This window comes from Pezoporus flaviventris, unplaced genomic scaffold, assembly GCF_033815535.1.
Source record: "Pezoporus flaviventris isolate CSIRO_AGI_PZ_B2104156 unplaced genomic scaffold, CSIRO_AGI_Pfla_v1 ptg000047l, whole genome shotgun sequence".
Taxonomy (NCBI): domain Eukaryota; kingdom Metazoa; phylum Chordata; class Aves; order Psittaciformes; family Psittacidae; genus Pezoporus; species Pezoporus flaviventris.
Genome location: NW_026892595.1, coordinates 11,728,412 through 11,743,527, shown reverse-complemented (window position 1 = coordinate 11,743,527; position 15,116 = coordinate 11,728,412). Strand labels below are relative to the sequence as shown.

Below are 15,116 nucleotides of genomic sequence, written 5' to 3'. Positions count from 1 at the left end.
GTGTAGATGATTCAAAGAAAAATGAAATGTTTTCCTCTTTCTTCCAGCCCCCACACTATTCAACATATGTTTCATTGTTTAAGTTGGACCTAAAGACAGAATGAATTATCAACTTTTAAAGTTAAGGGAGTTTCAGTCAAAATTCCAGTGAATGTAGGTTCTTCCTAAAAGCTGAGAGTAAATGTTGACTAAAGATTAGCTTGCATAGCGGCAGAAGAAATGTTGCATGCTTTGGTTGTTTATTTATTGATTTATGGTTATCTATGTGGTATTTCTCTCCCTTGAATTTGATTTTGTTGGCAGCAAGTTTCCCTTTTGAATCAAGTTACACACATACGGTTACCTTCATGAACCCTGTGTCTCTTGAATATACTTTGAACTTGCACTGATTTTTGAAAAGTAGCATGCATGTCAAATAGTGTTCTTCATGTCTTTTTCAACAAAGCAGAAATCCAGTTATAACACATAGAGCTACACACTAGCTATTCCACAACTAAAAAGTAATGAATTTATTCACTAACCTGTGTAGTATTGTTACATTCAGGATTTGAGGTTTAGTGGCAAAGCATGATGCCCTGGTGGTAAAGTGGACTGCATGCTTGTGATACAGATCATAGCAAAAGTGATACAGATATCTGGAGCTGAACATAAATAAATAAATTCCCAAATGAGTCATATGGATTTGTTCAAAATTCAGTAAGTTGGGGCCAAATAGCAGTTTTAGTAATATTTTAGGTTTTATTTCTTCCCTTCTTTTTCTTCATGTCCTTTGTTTCTTATATTTTTAACCCTAATTGATTTGCTTTAGTGTGTGCGCTTTGGCACTGAGAGCAATTAATGTCCAGGGAACACTTAGCAAGTCAAAATGCAAGGCATAAAGCAGACTGTCTTTTACTCAGATACCTTTTGTTTGCAGTTATCTGTAGTCAGAAGGGTTGCATATGCCACAAGAAGTTTTCATGTGCATGCTTTTTTTTTGTGGTTTTGTTACCTTTCTTACTTATGTGTTGGTCCAAGGTCCTTTTAACGTTTGAAATTTACCTCAGCTATCATGCCAGTGCTCTCCCTTTGGGGAGCAAAGGCAACATGATCTGGTCACAGCTGAGAAGACAGCAGAGGAATTTCTGGCCAATATGAAGGCAGGGAGTCCAATGTTGTGATGTCTTTTCCCAGCTGGACACAGTGATACCATTGCCAGAAGTGCTTATGTAAGGCTTGACAGAGTAAAATTCTTCTGTAGCAATTCTCCACGGGTAGGGGATTTTGAGGAGTCTAAACTAACACTGCAACTTGGGACCATCTTAACCTCAGGCATGCAGTCTGAGACTCTTTTATCCAACTATAGGTACAAAATCAAATTTATGTTATTAAACACATGTCAACTCTGAAGTTGTAAAGATATAAGGCCATATATTTCTTATTAGTCGCTGTGTATGTCTTAATAGTAGTTGTATGTCACATGCTGAAGAGCAGTGTGGGTGTTTGTGGTTAAAAATTATCATTCTTTCAAGTTAAGCTCCCGTTTTAAAGGTCACAGTTTTTGCCTTCATGTTCCCACCCTCCTTGGAAGTCTTCCAGAGCTCTATTGTGCTGATTCAGCTGCTTAGAAATATGTATGTACACTTAAACACACACATGCACAAACCTATGTCTTTTTTAGTTGTTTGTTTTACTTCATCTTGGATGTTTAAGCTGGATATTTTCAAATGGCCACACAGAGAGCTGAACTGGTGCTGTGGAGCCAGGGAGTGACCTTGGGGGAAAAGAGGAGGAGGAAGGAATGAGCAGCTGCACATCTTCAGCAAATAAAATAATAGTGCATGATTAGAGCCTGGGGGATGTACCTTGACTCTTTGTGATTTGACTTGAATTATGTCTTTACCAGTAAATTAAATAAGCCTGGACTGTTTTTTAGTGTAAATACCAACCAGCATGGAAGGATCTGCATTCCTGTCATTTAACTCTTCTTAATCTCACAATAAGGTGACATCATATTAGCATGGACTGAGGATGGTTCCCAAATTATGAGCTCTAGCTTAGGTGGTCTGAGAAAGCACTAATTGCTGGATATTCTCTTAACAACTGAGCTGTACGGGGGATTATATTTCAGTATCTAGAAACATTCAGTGGTGCACAAATCTGCAGTAGATCTTCAGATTTTGACCTTCTGCTGTCTGCTTAGTGCAAGGAAATAAAAGGAGAAAATAGTGAAAAAAAGCTGGATATAGTTCTTAGTGTTTCAGAGCTCAGGGAATTAATACTTATTTCTGCCTTGTTGTTATACATCTCTGAACATAGCAGCACTTCAGAAATAAGAGCCAGCATTTAATCCAGCCCTGTTCTCCATGCACTGTTTCCAGGTTTCTGCGTTAATATCACAAATGCAGTGTACATCTTTGAACAAATGAGAAGTAAGTGACAGAGTGAAAAAGAAAGAAGGAATTAAAGAGATCCTCAGCTAGCTTAGACAGGTGATGATGCTCACACAGCTCTGCTGCTTTCTTCTGGGATTTGGCCCGTTGTTTTATTATCTATACAAATTTTACAGGGGATTGTACGTTTAGTTTGAAGTAGGCTTGATGTGGTCATCAGTTTGGTTTTGTCCAGAAGCCTGGGCTGAATTGTGTTTCATGACGATGATGACTAAAAAGAAAAGAACAGAACAAGTATCATTCTTCTCTTCTTTCAAAGTCTTGCAATGTCCTGGCATTTAGGGTATTGCCATTGATCTTGCTGTCATTGCCTTGTACTGATAGTAAAGTTATTTTTTCCAAAGCTTATCCAGTTCAGCAGGAACCAGCAGCTGAGGAAGGGAAACCTAAATCGGCCACAAGGCAGAAGCACTAAAATAAATAATCAACACTGACAATAAAAGTCAAAGGTGGGGAGGAAGGAGGCATTCTGGTTCTCGTCTGTCAGCAGCCAGCTACTTAGATGAATTTAAGACTGCAGAAACATTGCTATAACAAGAATTGATTTAAATCACAAAGAGATACTTTAAACAAGCACTTCTATCAAAAAGAAAAATAAATGATCCTACCGAATCTTAAGTCTAAAACAGTTGTTATTTCAGAACAGTTTCTTCAAAATATTAGATTAACATGGTGTCAGGCAATTTTTTTATTCCTGGAAATACATATCAGAAGTACAGTTGTTTGAAACTTCATCCATTTCTGACTGTGATTTGCCAAATAAATTGGGTGTGCTTCTAGAAAAGATTAAATATGGATCACAAATTATAACTGCATAAGCAATATTTCAGATAACTTTGAGCACAAAAATGCAAGTTATAGCCAAGGTACTTGGTAACAGAAAGATCTTTCCTTGTCAGAAGTGGAGAAGTGTCTTAGCCTACTGGGTCTTGATGGTATCAGGTTACATATGTTCACTTAGTAATAGACCTTACTATAGCTTTTTCTGCTTTTCTTAATCTTAATTCTTAATTTGAGTAAGCCATTACAATTTTTTCTGGTGTTTTGTCATTTGATCCAGAATTTGGATATGTACATACGTATTTCCAGTTAAGAGAGTTAAAGAGTCCTTGTTGGCAAAATGTAGTTAAAGAATACAGCTTTTAAACAGATTTAAATGTCTTTGTGCCCTCAAATTAGACAAAGAACTTGCCATCAATGGAAATGTAAGATGCAGCTTTCAGTAGAAGCAGTGAAACAGATCTCTGAAAGATTTCCAAGTTTTTTAACTCAAGAAAATAGTCAATAGGTAGAGGAGATAAAGTTGCATCAGAGCATTCAGCCTAAAAAGTATTCAGTAACTTCAGCTTTTGTGTAGTTTAGTGGGAAATCAGGTTTGCTAGGGAGCTTTGGAGAGTCTCCCAAGACTGAAAGATTGACCTTCTTGTGGTAATTAAATTATTTATACTCATGTAAACTCAATTTGGAAATAGAATGTCTGTGTGTCTTGGTGAAATGTGCTGTTCAGGTTAACTGCTGAATAGGAATGAAGAGTTGATCCATGCACAAGCACTTTTGGACTTTATGCTGGTTGAAATATCCAAAGGAACAGTTGATAATACTTTAGACAATTTTCAGAATAAAATGTGTGTGTGGGAAATGTGTAATAGGCAGGGCTGGGGAGACAACAGAGGGACAGATTTTTCATTATGTTTTCACTGCTCTTCTGACATTGCAGATGTGTACAAAATCATGCTTATTCCATTTATTCTGTACTGAATGAAGGATAGGATGAGGATAGGATGTAAGAATATCAAATAAGTAATCCATGTTGCCAAGTTCATCCTGTCCATTTCTGACAAGAACTTGTGTTAATGCAGATATATGAAACAGAATGTAAGTGCTCAGGATTACTGTGTCTAATAAAATACACATTATTACAACTGGCTTTAATTAATTACCATCTCAGGTGAAAAGTGTTAACTGGCATAAATTTTAGACATAGTATATAGTGTCAGCACAAGAACCTCTTCAAGAGCAAGGCATCAATCTTCAAACACCAGTTTTCAAAGCAACTTTATACAAGTGTCTGTCCTCCTGTGATTGATCATGTATATTGCTTATGTCTTACAATTTATTTTTCTGTGTCATGTATAAAGTAGATTTTATTTCTCATTTATGTGTACTCAGTTTATTCTTTTCAGATATTTTTAAAATCCCATTAAAAATCTTGATTTTGTGCCAGCTTTTTCACTGGAATTCTGAGCTGATCACTTCCTTTGTTTTCAAGGTAGTATTAATTTGAGACACTGATTGTTTTTTTATCTGCAAGTCAGTGTAGAAATACATAATTGTTGCTGAATTTTAGTTTTTTTCTAAATTATAGCAAACTGTTCCATTCCTATTTTCTAGTTGCATCACTGGTGATCTGGTAGCTCATAATAGGTAGGAGTCTTGCTGTCAGTAGAAAATAAATGGCTTCACTTTAAATGATTGCTAGGCAGTTAACACAGGCTTGTAATGTAAAAACTGATGGGTTCTTTTCCACTTCCTCCCTTTCAATATGATCGAGTTTACTAGAAATCTCTATGTAAAATACAACCAATGTAGCCAAATCTATCTGAAACTCGCCTGTAGTTTTCAACTTGAGCCACTTTTTTCTCTGCTGTTCAAAAGAGTTACTGTTCAGCAAATAATACGGTCTAAAGCTAGTGACCTAAAAAGAAACCGTCATAGACTGTAGTACTGGAAACCATGTTCATATCATACCAACTGAGGAGGTTTAAAAAATCTTCAATTAAGTGCTCTCAGATACATATTAAACCTTTCTTTTTTAATGTGTCTTAAGAGATCATACCATTTTGACTAATAAAATAGGACCTATAAGGCTCAAAATTCCCTCATGTTGAAATATGCCAGAAGAAACTGGTGAATGACAAGAACACATCTGGAGACCTTTCTGTGTAACAACAGTGAGAAGATATTCCAGCCTCCACCCTTTAGTAATCATTCATAGGTGGAATCCCCTCCTTTTCTTTTCACAGGAGTAACACAGATAGTATCCATTCTGCCTCTACTTCAAGATCTACTTAAAAATACTTATACTAGACTTAGTATTGCTGTAGGAAGTCAAATATCCTGCACAACCCCCAACAATGGTGTAAACAGGCACAAGAGAAGAAACATGAAAGTTCGATCTTACTTTCCGTGGATTATCCAACTGCTAGTTTCTTTCATTTTATCTTGATTGATCTTCAAATAGAAGCTTTTTTTTTTAATGTGTATCACAAATTATTTTTCTGCATCCTGACATATATCATCTGCATCCTGGTCGTGTAAAGTCACAGGTATTTTTCCCTCACCTTATTTCCTTAAAATAATGACTCCAAAGAAGATTCAGTTCATGTTTTATCACTTTGTATTACACTGAAAGGAAGCAGAAGTTGCAACTCTCCAGACACAGGTCAGAGGATTTCCTCTAAAAGTTCTAATTCCAGAGGAAGAAACATATTTTTTTCCTGTTAAATTGCATGAAAAAATATCCAGGTTGCTTTCTGCCTGTATTATTGGTCAGGTTTGGGCATTTGGGGTTGGTTGGTTGGTTGGAGGGTAGATTTTTTTGTGTCTTCTTATTACTCTGCTTCTCAGAGAATAAAGGGGAAGAGTGCATTAAGCATTTCTTGAGCTGCTTCACCAACTCAAGAGGCTTTTTATCTCCCTGTATCAATTAAGTTACTTTTGGTTTTACCAATTAAAACTGTGATATCACTACAGCTCTTTAGGGGTTGATACACAGGTCAATGAATTGTTAGCTTGTTAGTGCTCTATCTTAAGGCTGGCAGCCACTTACATTACCCACGTGCACACAAAGAAGTTGAAATTAAACAGACTATCACTAGGAATGGAAAATCTTACCTCAGGCATGACAAGAAACCACAGAAAGCTGTAACTGTAATATTTGAAGTTGACCTTCAAATCTGTTGGTTTATTTTTGGGACAACGGCTGATGTTTATGCTATATGGCATCGTAACATTAGAACTGATACACATCTGTTCCGTATTTCATCATCTGGAAATGCCAATTAAAAAGAGTAGGCAAAAATTATACACTTAGTTTCTAACAGCAACACAGCAAGGAAGTAGTAACAAATCGTGGCTACATCTTAAAATGAAATTAGGGATCATCTTAATAGATTAAAATGCAGCTCATCCTTATATACTGCCATTTGAGATTGTCTTTAATTATTTTTTCCTACTAGTTTTCCAGTGGTTTTTCATTTCTTCTTTTCATTAGAGACGTCTCAATCAAATTCTTTTCTCATTTATACCGGTGTAAATCCAGAATAAATCCTTTATATTTAATTGAATTATTCTTGATTTACTTTACTGAATCTGAGAACAGAATAAGTCCCTTTTACTTTAGCAGTAACTGAACTGCCCTTCTTAATTTTGAAACCACTCTGAATCAAGCTTTAGTAGAAAAAGGTCTCAAAATTTTGAATAGACTTAAGTTTTCTTATTAGGAAAAGACATCCATTAAAGAGGAGAGTGTTATGCCTTCCTACTTTATAGGAGGGTGATGAATTGAAAGACCTGGAATTTTAAATTACCTGCCAAACAGAATTTAACTCTGGACGCCTCAATAGTAACCAGATCCTGCAATGAGAGAAGAAGGAACTGATTGCTTTTATCTTTCTGACAGTAATCACTGAAGAAGACTTTGTGCTGTACCTGCATACACCTGTGTGGTTTGTTGGTAACAAGATTCAGTGGTGCCCCAAGATTTCATTGGTGGCTGTTATTCAACAATCCCAGCATAATGTCCTGCTGTCTCTGCTCTGTGGTCCCCAAAACCACTCCTCAGCAGCATGAAAAATCCATAGTGATCTGAAGGCAATCAAAATGGGGTATTAAGGGGACAGAAAATCAAATGCAATGTTTATTTTCAGAAGAAAGATGATAAAGTAAAATTACTTTGAATTTGAACTGTCAATGAAAAAAATGGGCTGTAACTTATCTTCATTGTTTCTCCTCTCATTTTACTGCAATGTTTCTATAAATCTTGCTATATCTTGTAGCCCTCCTTCCAAGCAGATCATAGCTGTTGTCATTAAATAAATAAGTTATGAGCAGATTAGGATATACATTTTCAGTAGAGAATAATCATTTTAGGAGAACTTCCTTTGCTAACTGACTTTAAGAAGTTTTTCTACTTTCCTGAAAGCTATTAGAATCATAGAATAGTTAGGGTTGGAAAGGACCTTAAGATCATCTAGTTCCAACCACCCTGCATGGGCAGGGACACCTCACACTAAACCATGTCACCCAAGGCTCCTTCCAACCTGGCCTTGAACACTGCCAGGGATGGAGCATTCACAACATCCCTGGGCAACCCATTCCAGTGCCTCACCACCCTAACAGTAAAAAATTTCTTCCTTATATCCAATCTAAACTTCCCCTGTTTAAGTTTTAACCTGTTACTCCTTGCCCTGTCACTACAGTCCCTAATGAAGAGTCCTTCTCCAGCATCCCTATAGGCCCCCTTCAGATACTGGAAGGCTGCTATGAGGTCTCCATGCAGCCTTCTCTTCTTCAGGCTGAACAGCCCCAACTTTCTCAGCCTCTCTGAGCACAGGAGGTGCTCCGGTCCCCTGATCATCCTCGTGGCCCTTCTCTGGACTTGTTCCAACAGTTCCATGTCCTTTTTATGTTGAGGACACCAGAACTGCACACAATACTCCAAGTGAGGTCTCACGAGAGCAGAGTAGAGAGGCAGGATCACCTCCTTCAACCTGCTGGTCACGCTCCTTTCGATGCAGCCCAGGATACGGTTGGCTTTCTGGGCTGTGAGCGCACACTGAAGCCGGCTCATGTTCAGTATGTCATCGGCCAACACCCCCAAGTCCTTCTCTTTAGGGCTGCTCTGAATCTCTTCTCTGCCCAACCTGTATCTGTGCCTGTGATTGCTCCAACGCAGGTGTAGGACCTTGCACTTGTCGTGGTTAAACTTCATCAGATTGGCATCAACCTACCTTACAAGTGTGTCAAGTTCCTTCTGGAAACTATTCCCTTTGCAGAATCTCAGCTTGGTCACCCAAAGTCTGAGCCTGTATTAGACATGTATTAGTTTGAAAATACAGGACTTTCAAAATACTTTTCCTTTCCAGAGGCATCATAATCATACAGGAATTTTTTTATCTACCCTAGGAAAGCTCTTTTTTCTTTTCTGTATTAGCTGTTTTTAAAGCAGGCACCAAAGATCCTAGTGAAAATTGATTAGGACTTCTAGAGACCCATGTACCTAAAGATCTTAAAAGTTTAAACAAAAATGTTGCTTCTATTTGAAACATCAAAGTAAACTAATGAAGTAGAAATTGTGGCACTTGAAATAAAAAGTCAGTATTTTGTCAGTCCTGCGTAAGCATGCCAGAATTTCGCTCTCAATTTTTTTTTAGAGTACAGTTTCTTTCAACTGCTACACATTCTCCCGTGGAGTAGAGTATGTTAGCAAACTCCTGTGCAGAACCAGGATGGAAGAGCAGTGGACAGATCCTTTAGGGGGTGGTGGATCAGCTGTTTTTTATATGACAGAATTCACAAATCCACTGATCAACAGTTTTTGGCAGGAGCTATTATCTTCATTGCTAAGACTAGGGGTAATTACTTTATATGTCTTTGAGAACAGCCATCACTTACAAATTTAGAAAGAAGGATTAATTCCTCTGACATTTGTTGCTGCTGAACTGCACTTCTCCATTTCTGTAACAATTACACAGAGTGGGGTTTAGTATGAGAGATCAAAATTGCAGGGTGTTGTTAAAGATTTTAATTAATAATTTCCTAATTGTCTGAAAGTTTATTTTCTTGCTGATGTTACAGCGACGCCCAAGCAGATGGCCAGCAATGAAATTCAGAAGAGGGTCTGGACATCCTGCCTATGCTGAAGTGGAACCAGTTGGAGAAAAAGAAGGGTTCATCGTATCAGAGCAGTGCTAAAATTTCTAGGACAGAACACCAGTACTGGCCTACAGGTGTAAGACATTTACTTTGCCTCTCTTTAAAGAAAAGGAGCCCTAAGCTGCTGTAGCCTGATAGAATGAAGATTTTGGATAAACTTTGTCCGAGAAGAAAAACTGTCTAAGATACCAGACTACCACTGCACAGTAGTTTTTGTTAGTGGACTGAGACACAATGGTTCATGCTGAACACTTGTCAGTGGACACCTACGGTATCAGAACTATGGCACAAGTGCCATGTTATTGGCTTTAGGTATGGGGATGCACAGTAATCAAAAATACAATAAAGCTTTGGTGCACAAGGGTATTGCCCTTTGGTTCAAGTGTTCTTCTCTGGTATCTCAAAGACTGAGTGACAAATCTGTACCCTTCCAGTGCAAAGAGCACTGATCAGTCTTCACGGGTTAGTAAGAATGGTATCTCAATGCAGATAAAGAATAAAAAAAAAGAGTTTTCCAATACTTCTATAAGTGGATGCGAGCTACGCTCACTTTTGAAATCTAAATTAACCTGCTCACCTAACTCACAAGTCACAGTGTATGTGCTTTCCAGAGGTAATACAATGTTTCTTGTACATTGCTGATTACTAGCCTTCTAAACAACTCATGATATTCAAATTGGTAAGAAATGAAGATGGGAGTTCACAATGAAATCGGGCTGATTTTCAGTTTCAATGTTCACTAAAACTTAATTTTCAGGTTTGTTTCAAGGGATATCTTTCATTCCCAAGCAGTACGCTAAAGTAAAGGCAACAGATCCTTTTAGCTGCCAGAGATCTTATGGACCATTTCTTAGGCAATGTGATATGAAAAATAAGATTTTAAACAAATGGGTTTCTATCCTTCAACACTTCAGTGTGAGTCCTTACTGAGAAGCACCACAGACTTCAGTGCACCCCTTCCAGAAATTCAGATACAAGTGTTATTGAACCCTGCTGATCCATACAGTGATTTTGTTTAATGCACATAGTAGTTGCATAAATATATATATAAATATATTTTTTTTTATAGCTAACACAAGGCGGGCTCTTGTGACTGTTAAGACTGCATTTTTGTCATCCAGACAAAGGAAATGGTTTGCATTGTTGCATATTTCCACTGAGTTGTAAAATAATCCTTAATATTAGAATATTTTTATGTTGTGTAGAGAAGGTGGTTCATGGAGTTGCAATACCATCACATTTCTGCCTATTGGAACCATTCTTTCTTTAATACAGACCCTTTCCCTCCCTGTAGAGGGAAAAGACAAGACTATAAATTCACACCATCAAAAGCAGTTACTCCTTTCATGGAAAGGGTTGATACACACTGAGACCTAGATATTCCATGAGGGGTAGGAACGTAAATACTTAAATGATCTGGGCCTAAGCTATTACGATTTTAAATTCAGGTATTGTATGTACATTTCATTCTAGTCAACAACTGTCAAATCTTTTACATACTGTACAAGGCATTTGTATCATTTTTAAGTGAGGTATACAACATTTGAAGTTTCAGATCTCAAGCAGTTAAAAAAAGTTGTAGATACCACCTTAATAGTACAGTTATTTACATTTCTTGTTGATGCTTGTATGGTCTAAATTTCATTACTTAATGCTGTTTAAAAAAAATACAAAAACAAAACAAAAACAAACTATTTTTACTTGTTATTTTGTTCAGTAAATAATACAATATTGTATTTTCTGTATTCTTTTATTTTGGGTATCACACTTTTCATCTGTTTTAAAATATCTAGAGTGCGATTCAAACTGTTCAAAATCTAACCAGTATTAATCTGAAGATACTAACACATTGTCTTGAAGCCGGGTGAAGAGTCTGTGGCAAGTGTTCATTTCAATTTGTGTGGGTCTGCTGAGCCCTGCTTCTAATAGACTGGGATTAAATTCCAGGCTGTTAATTCCAAAAGCAATAACCAAATGTATACACATCATATATACCCGGTGACACTCATTTTTATTAAATAAAAAGGTATCAGTGCACATCGCTTAGACATGATTTTGGTGTGCAAATAGTTTTTCTAGGAATCTTGGAAGTCATCAGCTAGGGTTCATTGGCCAAACGAAGCAATTGTAGAGCTTCCATTTGAAGAATGCTGTAATACTGTTTGAAATAATTTTAATTTCAGAGCACATCTTGGCAAATTATACTAAGAAATTCACAGAAATCAACACAGTACTACAATAAGTTGAAGAGATATTTCAAATAAGTAAAGAAGACACATTATTATGGGTTTACGGGTCTGCACTTTGACTGATTTACTCATGTCTTCTCTATTTTTACCCATGTATGTAATACACATAATGCAATGGAGCTGACAGTGTTTGTAACATGATTAGACAAACACAACAACAATTTTGCAATCTGATATTGTGATTCCTTTTGTTTTAAGGCCCTCTTGCATAGCTGAAGGTTGTTTCTTAGTGCTTACAACTAACTTAAATGTCACACTCCATAAAATAATAGCCTTTTTTTTTTTCCCTCTGTTCGCCTCATAATTTGGTGGCAGATTCATAGGGAGCATTATAGTGTACTTTTGATTTTTAACCATGATGTTATATGCTATGGATTATAACACAATAAGTTTATTTAATAAGACTGATAGACATATGCTTATGCCTGATAAGAACAGGTATCTGAAGAGAAAACCTCCTGCATACTGAAGGATGTATAGTGTCTCACTGGTGTCTGCTTTGATATATTCTGTGGTATGTTCTATTTATCCCAGTAGGCAAAAGTTAATTAAGTATTCTGTTGCCGTTTTGTAATTCCATCTGGTTTTCTAATTTTTTAGTAATTCAAAATGCCACATTAAAAGTTATACCCATATTAATCTGTAGGTGTGCTGAAATATTGAAATTAACTGAGAATCCTATTCTTATCATTTCATAAAGCACCAGATTAATTGATCCAGACTGAAAACATGTCATGTAACCCCCTCTTCAGAGATTCATCTGAAATGTTATTCAACAATTCATAAAAAAGTTTCCATCTAGGTCTCTGAAGCAGTGGCTTCACTAGCATTCCCATTGGTCCTTCATTTGAAAACAATTCAGTGTATTTTGTTTGTTTAAATACTTACTTACAGAGTCACTTATTCTAACGGTTATTTTAACTCTTGATTTTTCCTGTAAATTTGTGTATCTAATGTATGTAGTGATTGCAAGATCTCCCAAAATTATCATTTCTTATTATTTTCCATTTTAGTGTTAAATGCTCCGTAACACCTAACACTCTCAGTGCTATGCTTCAGCTCATCCTGTTTCACAGAAAAAATGAATAGTTGAACTACAAGGATTCAAAACACATTAGTAAGTATCTCTTTAAATCTCAGTAAGTTGAAACAAAGAATCAGATACATATATTGCACACAGAGATTGTTGAAAGAAGACTCTTACGTTTGCAAAATTATATTCAGACATTAAGAAATTCTGGAAATGCAGAAGAAGTGGAATTGTAATTTTGCTCTTTTTGCTCCCCTGTGCATACATATAATGATGCAGTCTTATTTAATCGCCTGCTATGTTTCTTAGTGGACACTATGAAGCACTGGACATAGAGAATGCAGGCTGTTCGTAAGAAGCAGCTCTTCCATACTGTTCTTCTCATTGCTCATGTTTAGGTTTTATTGAACTTTGTTACATATTGTGCAAACCCTGCTTGGAAGACTTTTTTTTTCTTTTTATCAGACTTTTCTTCCATACCCATCTTCATTATACTTGAGGGATACATGCACCTTGATTTATCTGTGTTCTGAGCATTCCTGTGAAGGGAAACAATTTTCCAGAGAACACCAGTGTGAAACTGTTCTTCCTTTTATTAGAGTTGCCTTCCTCATTCTCAACAGTTTCTGCTGCTCATGGTGTAGATATCTTGTAAGTAACAACATTCTTCATTGCAGCATTATAATTTGGCTTCAGATCAAGTTCATTTTCTGCAAATAACATATGTAGTGGAATTCTGGGGAAAAAAAAAACATAATAAACACTGTATTTTGAAAAACTGTGCAAGCCAGTTTAAATTTTCACAAACTGAACAGAATATTTGACTTTGCAAACTTCACCATTTTTCCTTGGTCAACAGTGTTCAAACCATAAAGCTCACTACACAAGTATCTATGACAGCTGAATAGTTGAATCACTAGTTTGCCCTCCATGCAATGGATGTGGAAAAAAATGTGGAAAAGGAAGTGGTGAGCCAATTTACCAGTGAGCAGGGAAGAGATTTTCTTTACAGAAGAGTAATAACGCTTCCAAGGAAAACATGAGAATATTTCTATATTCTGTTAGAGCACTTCATGTTGGTTTATGTTACAGCACACAGACCATCAAAGGAGAATTTCACTTTGCATTCAATGGTTGAAGCAATGGCTATGATATTATTTTCTGACACCATCAATAAAGCTTTGCATAAAGGCAAGATTTGGCATCCACCCAGAAGATACCACAGCTGCACGAAATCATAGTGCCTACAGTGCTATTATCCATTAGGAGAAGAACTGGAATAGAGCACAAATTTGGCTCAGATCAACATTTTCTCTCTCGGGGAATTTATTGCTTCCAGTGAGGAGAAAGAATAGCAGCAAGCAGTGTTTTCCAGAGTAAGATCATTGGAATCTTTATATGTACGTTCTTGCAGAGAACTACTTGAAGCTTGAAGCCTAAGAAACACCAGAATTAATTGCTACTGAGCAATAATGTAGCATTCATCCAACTTCTCATGTTTTAGGGACTTCAGGAACTAATACCTGCTACTAGTTTTCTTTATGGATGTAATGGTAAGTTTGCTTTGGGTATTGTTTTGAGGGGATTGGCATTTTTTGGAGGAGGAGAAAGGAAAACTGCAGGAGGGGAGAGGTGTCAGTATTCCCAGATGTTTTATAGGCAGGGCAAGAAACCTTATGTACAGCTGTGAGAGCATCAGTACCATGTGCCAGTGGCACTGAGTGAGAACACGAGGTTTTCCTTCATGCCCAGCTCCGTCATTTAACAGTCATAAATGTCACGAGAACCACTAGCTTCTGTCTAAATCTGCAGGGCTCCATACTTCACCTCATGAAGGGTTTATGTCACTCTTTCTTTAGGGAAGAATCCTTGAATCGCAGGCAGCATTTTGAGGTGGAACAGTGTGCTGGCAGTTCTTTACCAGAAGCCAAATATGACAAAGCAGGATGCACCTTGCATAAAACTGAAAGGGACAAATTAGATTATTTTTATTGAGAGCAGCCAATATTTTTGTGCCTGGACCACTGATAAAACTTTTGAGTTTGTGGGCTGAGCCAACATGATTTAAACATAATCCTAAAACTGGTCTTTATCAGCTAATTGTCAAATCTTAGGAGAGGTTCTTGACATTTTTAATTTTTTTTTTTTTTAATGGAGTTGGAAACAGTTGAGGATGCCAAGTGGAATAAAGCACCTTTCTGACAGGAAGGGTCTCATCTCCTGAAGAAAGCTCCACTTGATTTTTCTTCCATATGTGGATTTTGTTTAATTTTCTTAAGGTAGATTTTCCTGTTGTTGACTGAATTCTGTCCATAAATTCATCCATTCTGGATCTCTTGGGTACTTTTTGTTTAGACATTTTTGTCAAACAAAGTAGTGGTCTATTCAGTGGAAAACTTGTCCCAGATAAGTTTTTTAAAGCAACAAAAGGACTTTAAAGTCCCCAGTGCAGAAAAGATGCAAGGTTCT

General features: G+C 36.8%; 1 protein-coding gene across 2 annotated transcripts in view; it reads left to right on the top strand.

Moving 5' to 3' along the window:
- The window catches only part of PLXDC2 (plexin domain containing 2), a 256,273-nt gene extending 246,542 nt beyond the window's left edge, over window positions 1-9,731 (top strand). For both annotated transcript variants that reach the window (XM_061468294.1, XM_061468295.1), the window contains one exon: window positions 9,291-9,731. In XM_061468294.1, coding sequence (XP_061324278.1) covers window positions 9,291-9,407 — 117 coding nt within the window. In that variant the 3' untranslated portion in view covers window positions 9,408-9,731. The remainder of the gene's footprint in view (window positions 1-9,290) is intronic.
- Window positions 9,732-15,116: the final 5,385 nt, after the last annotated feature.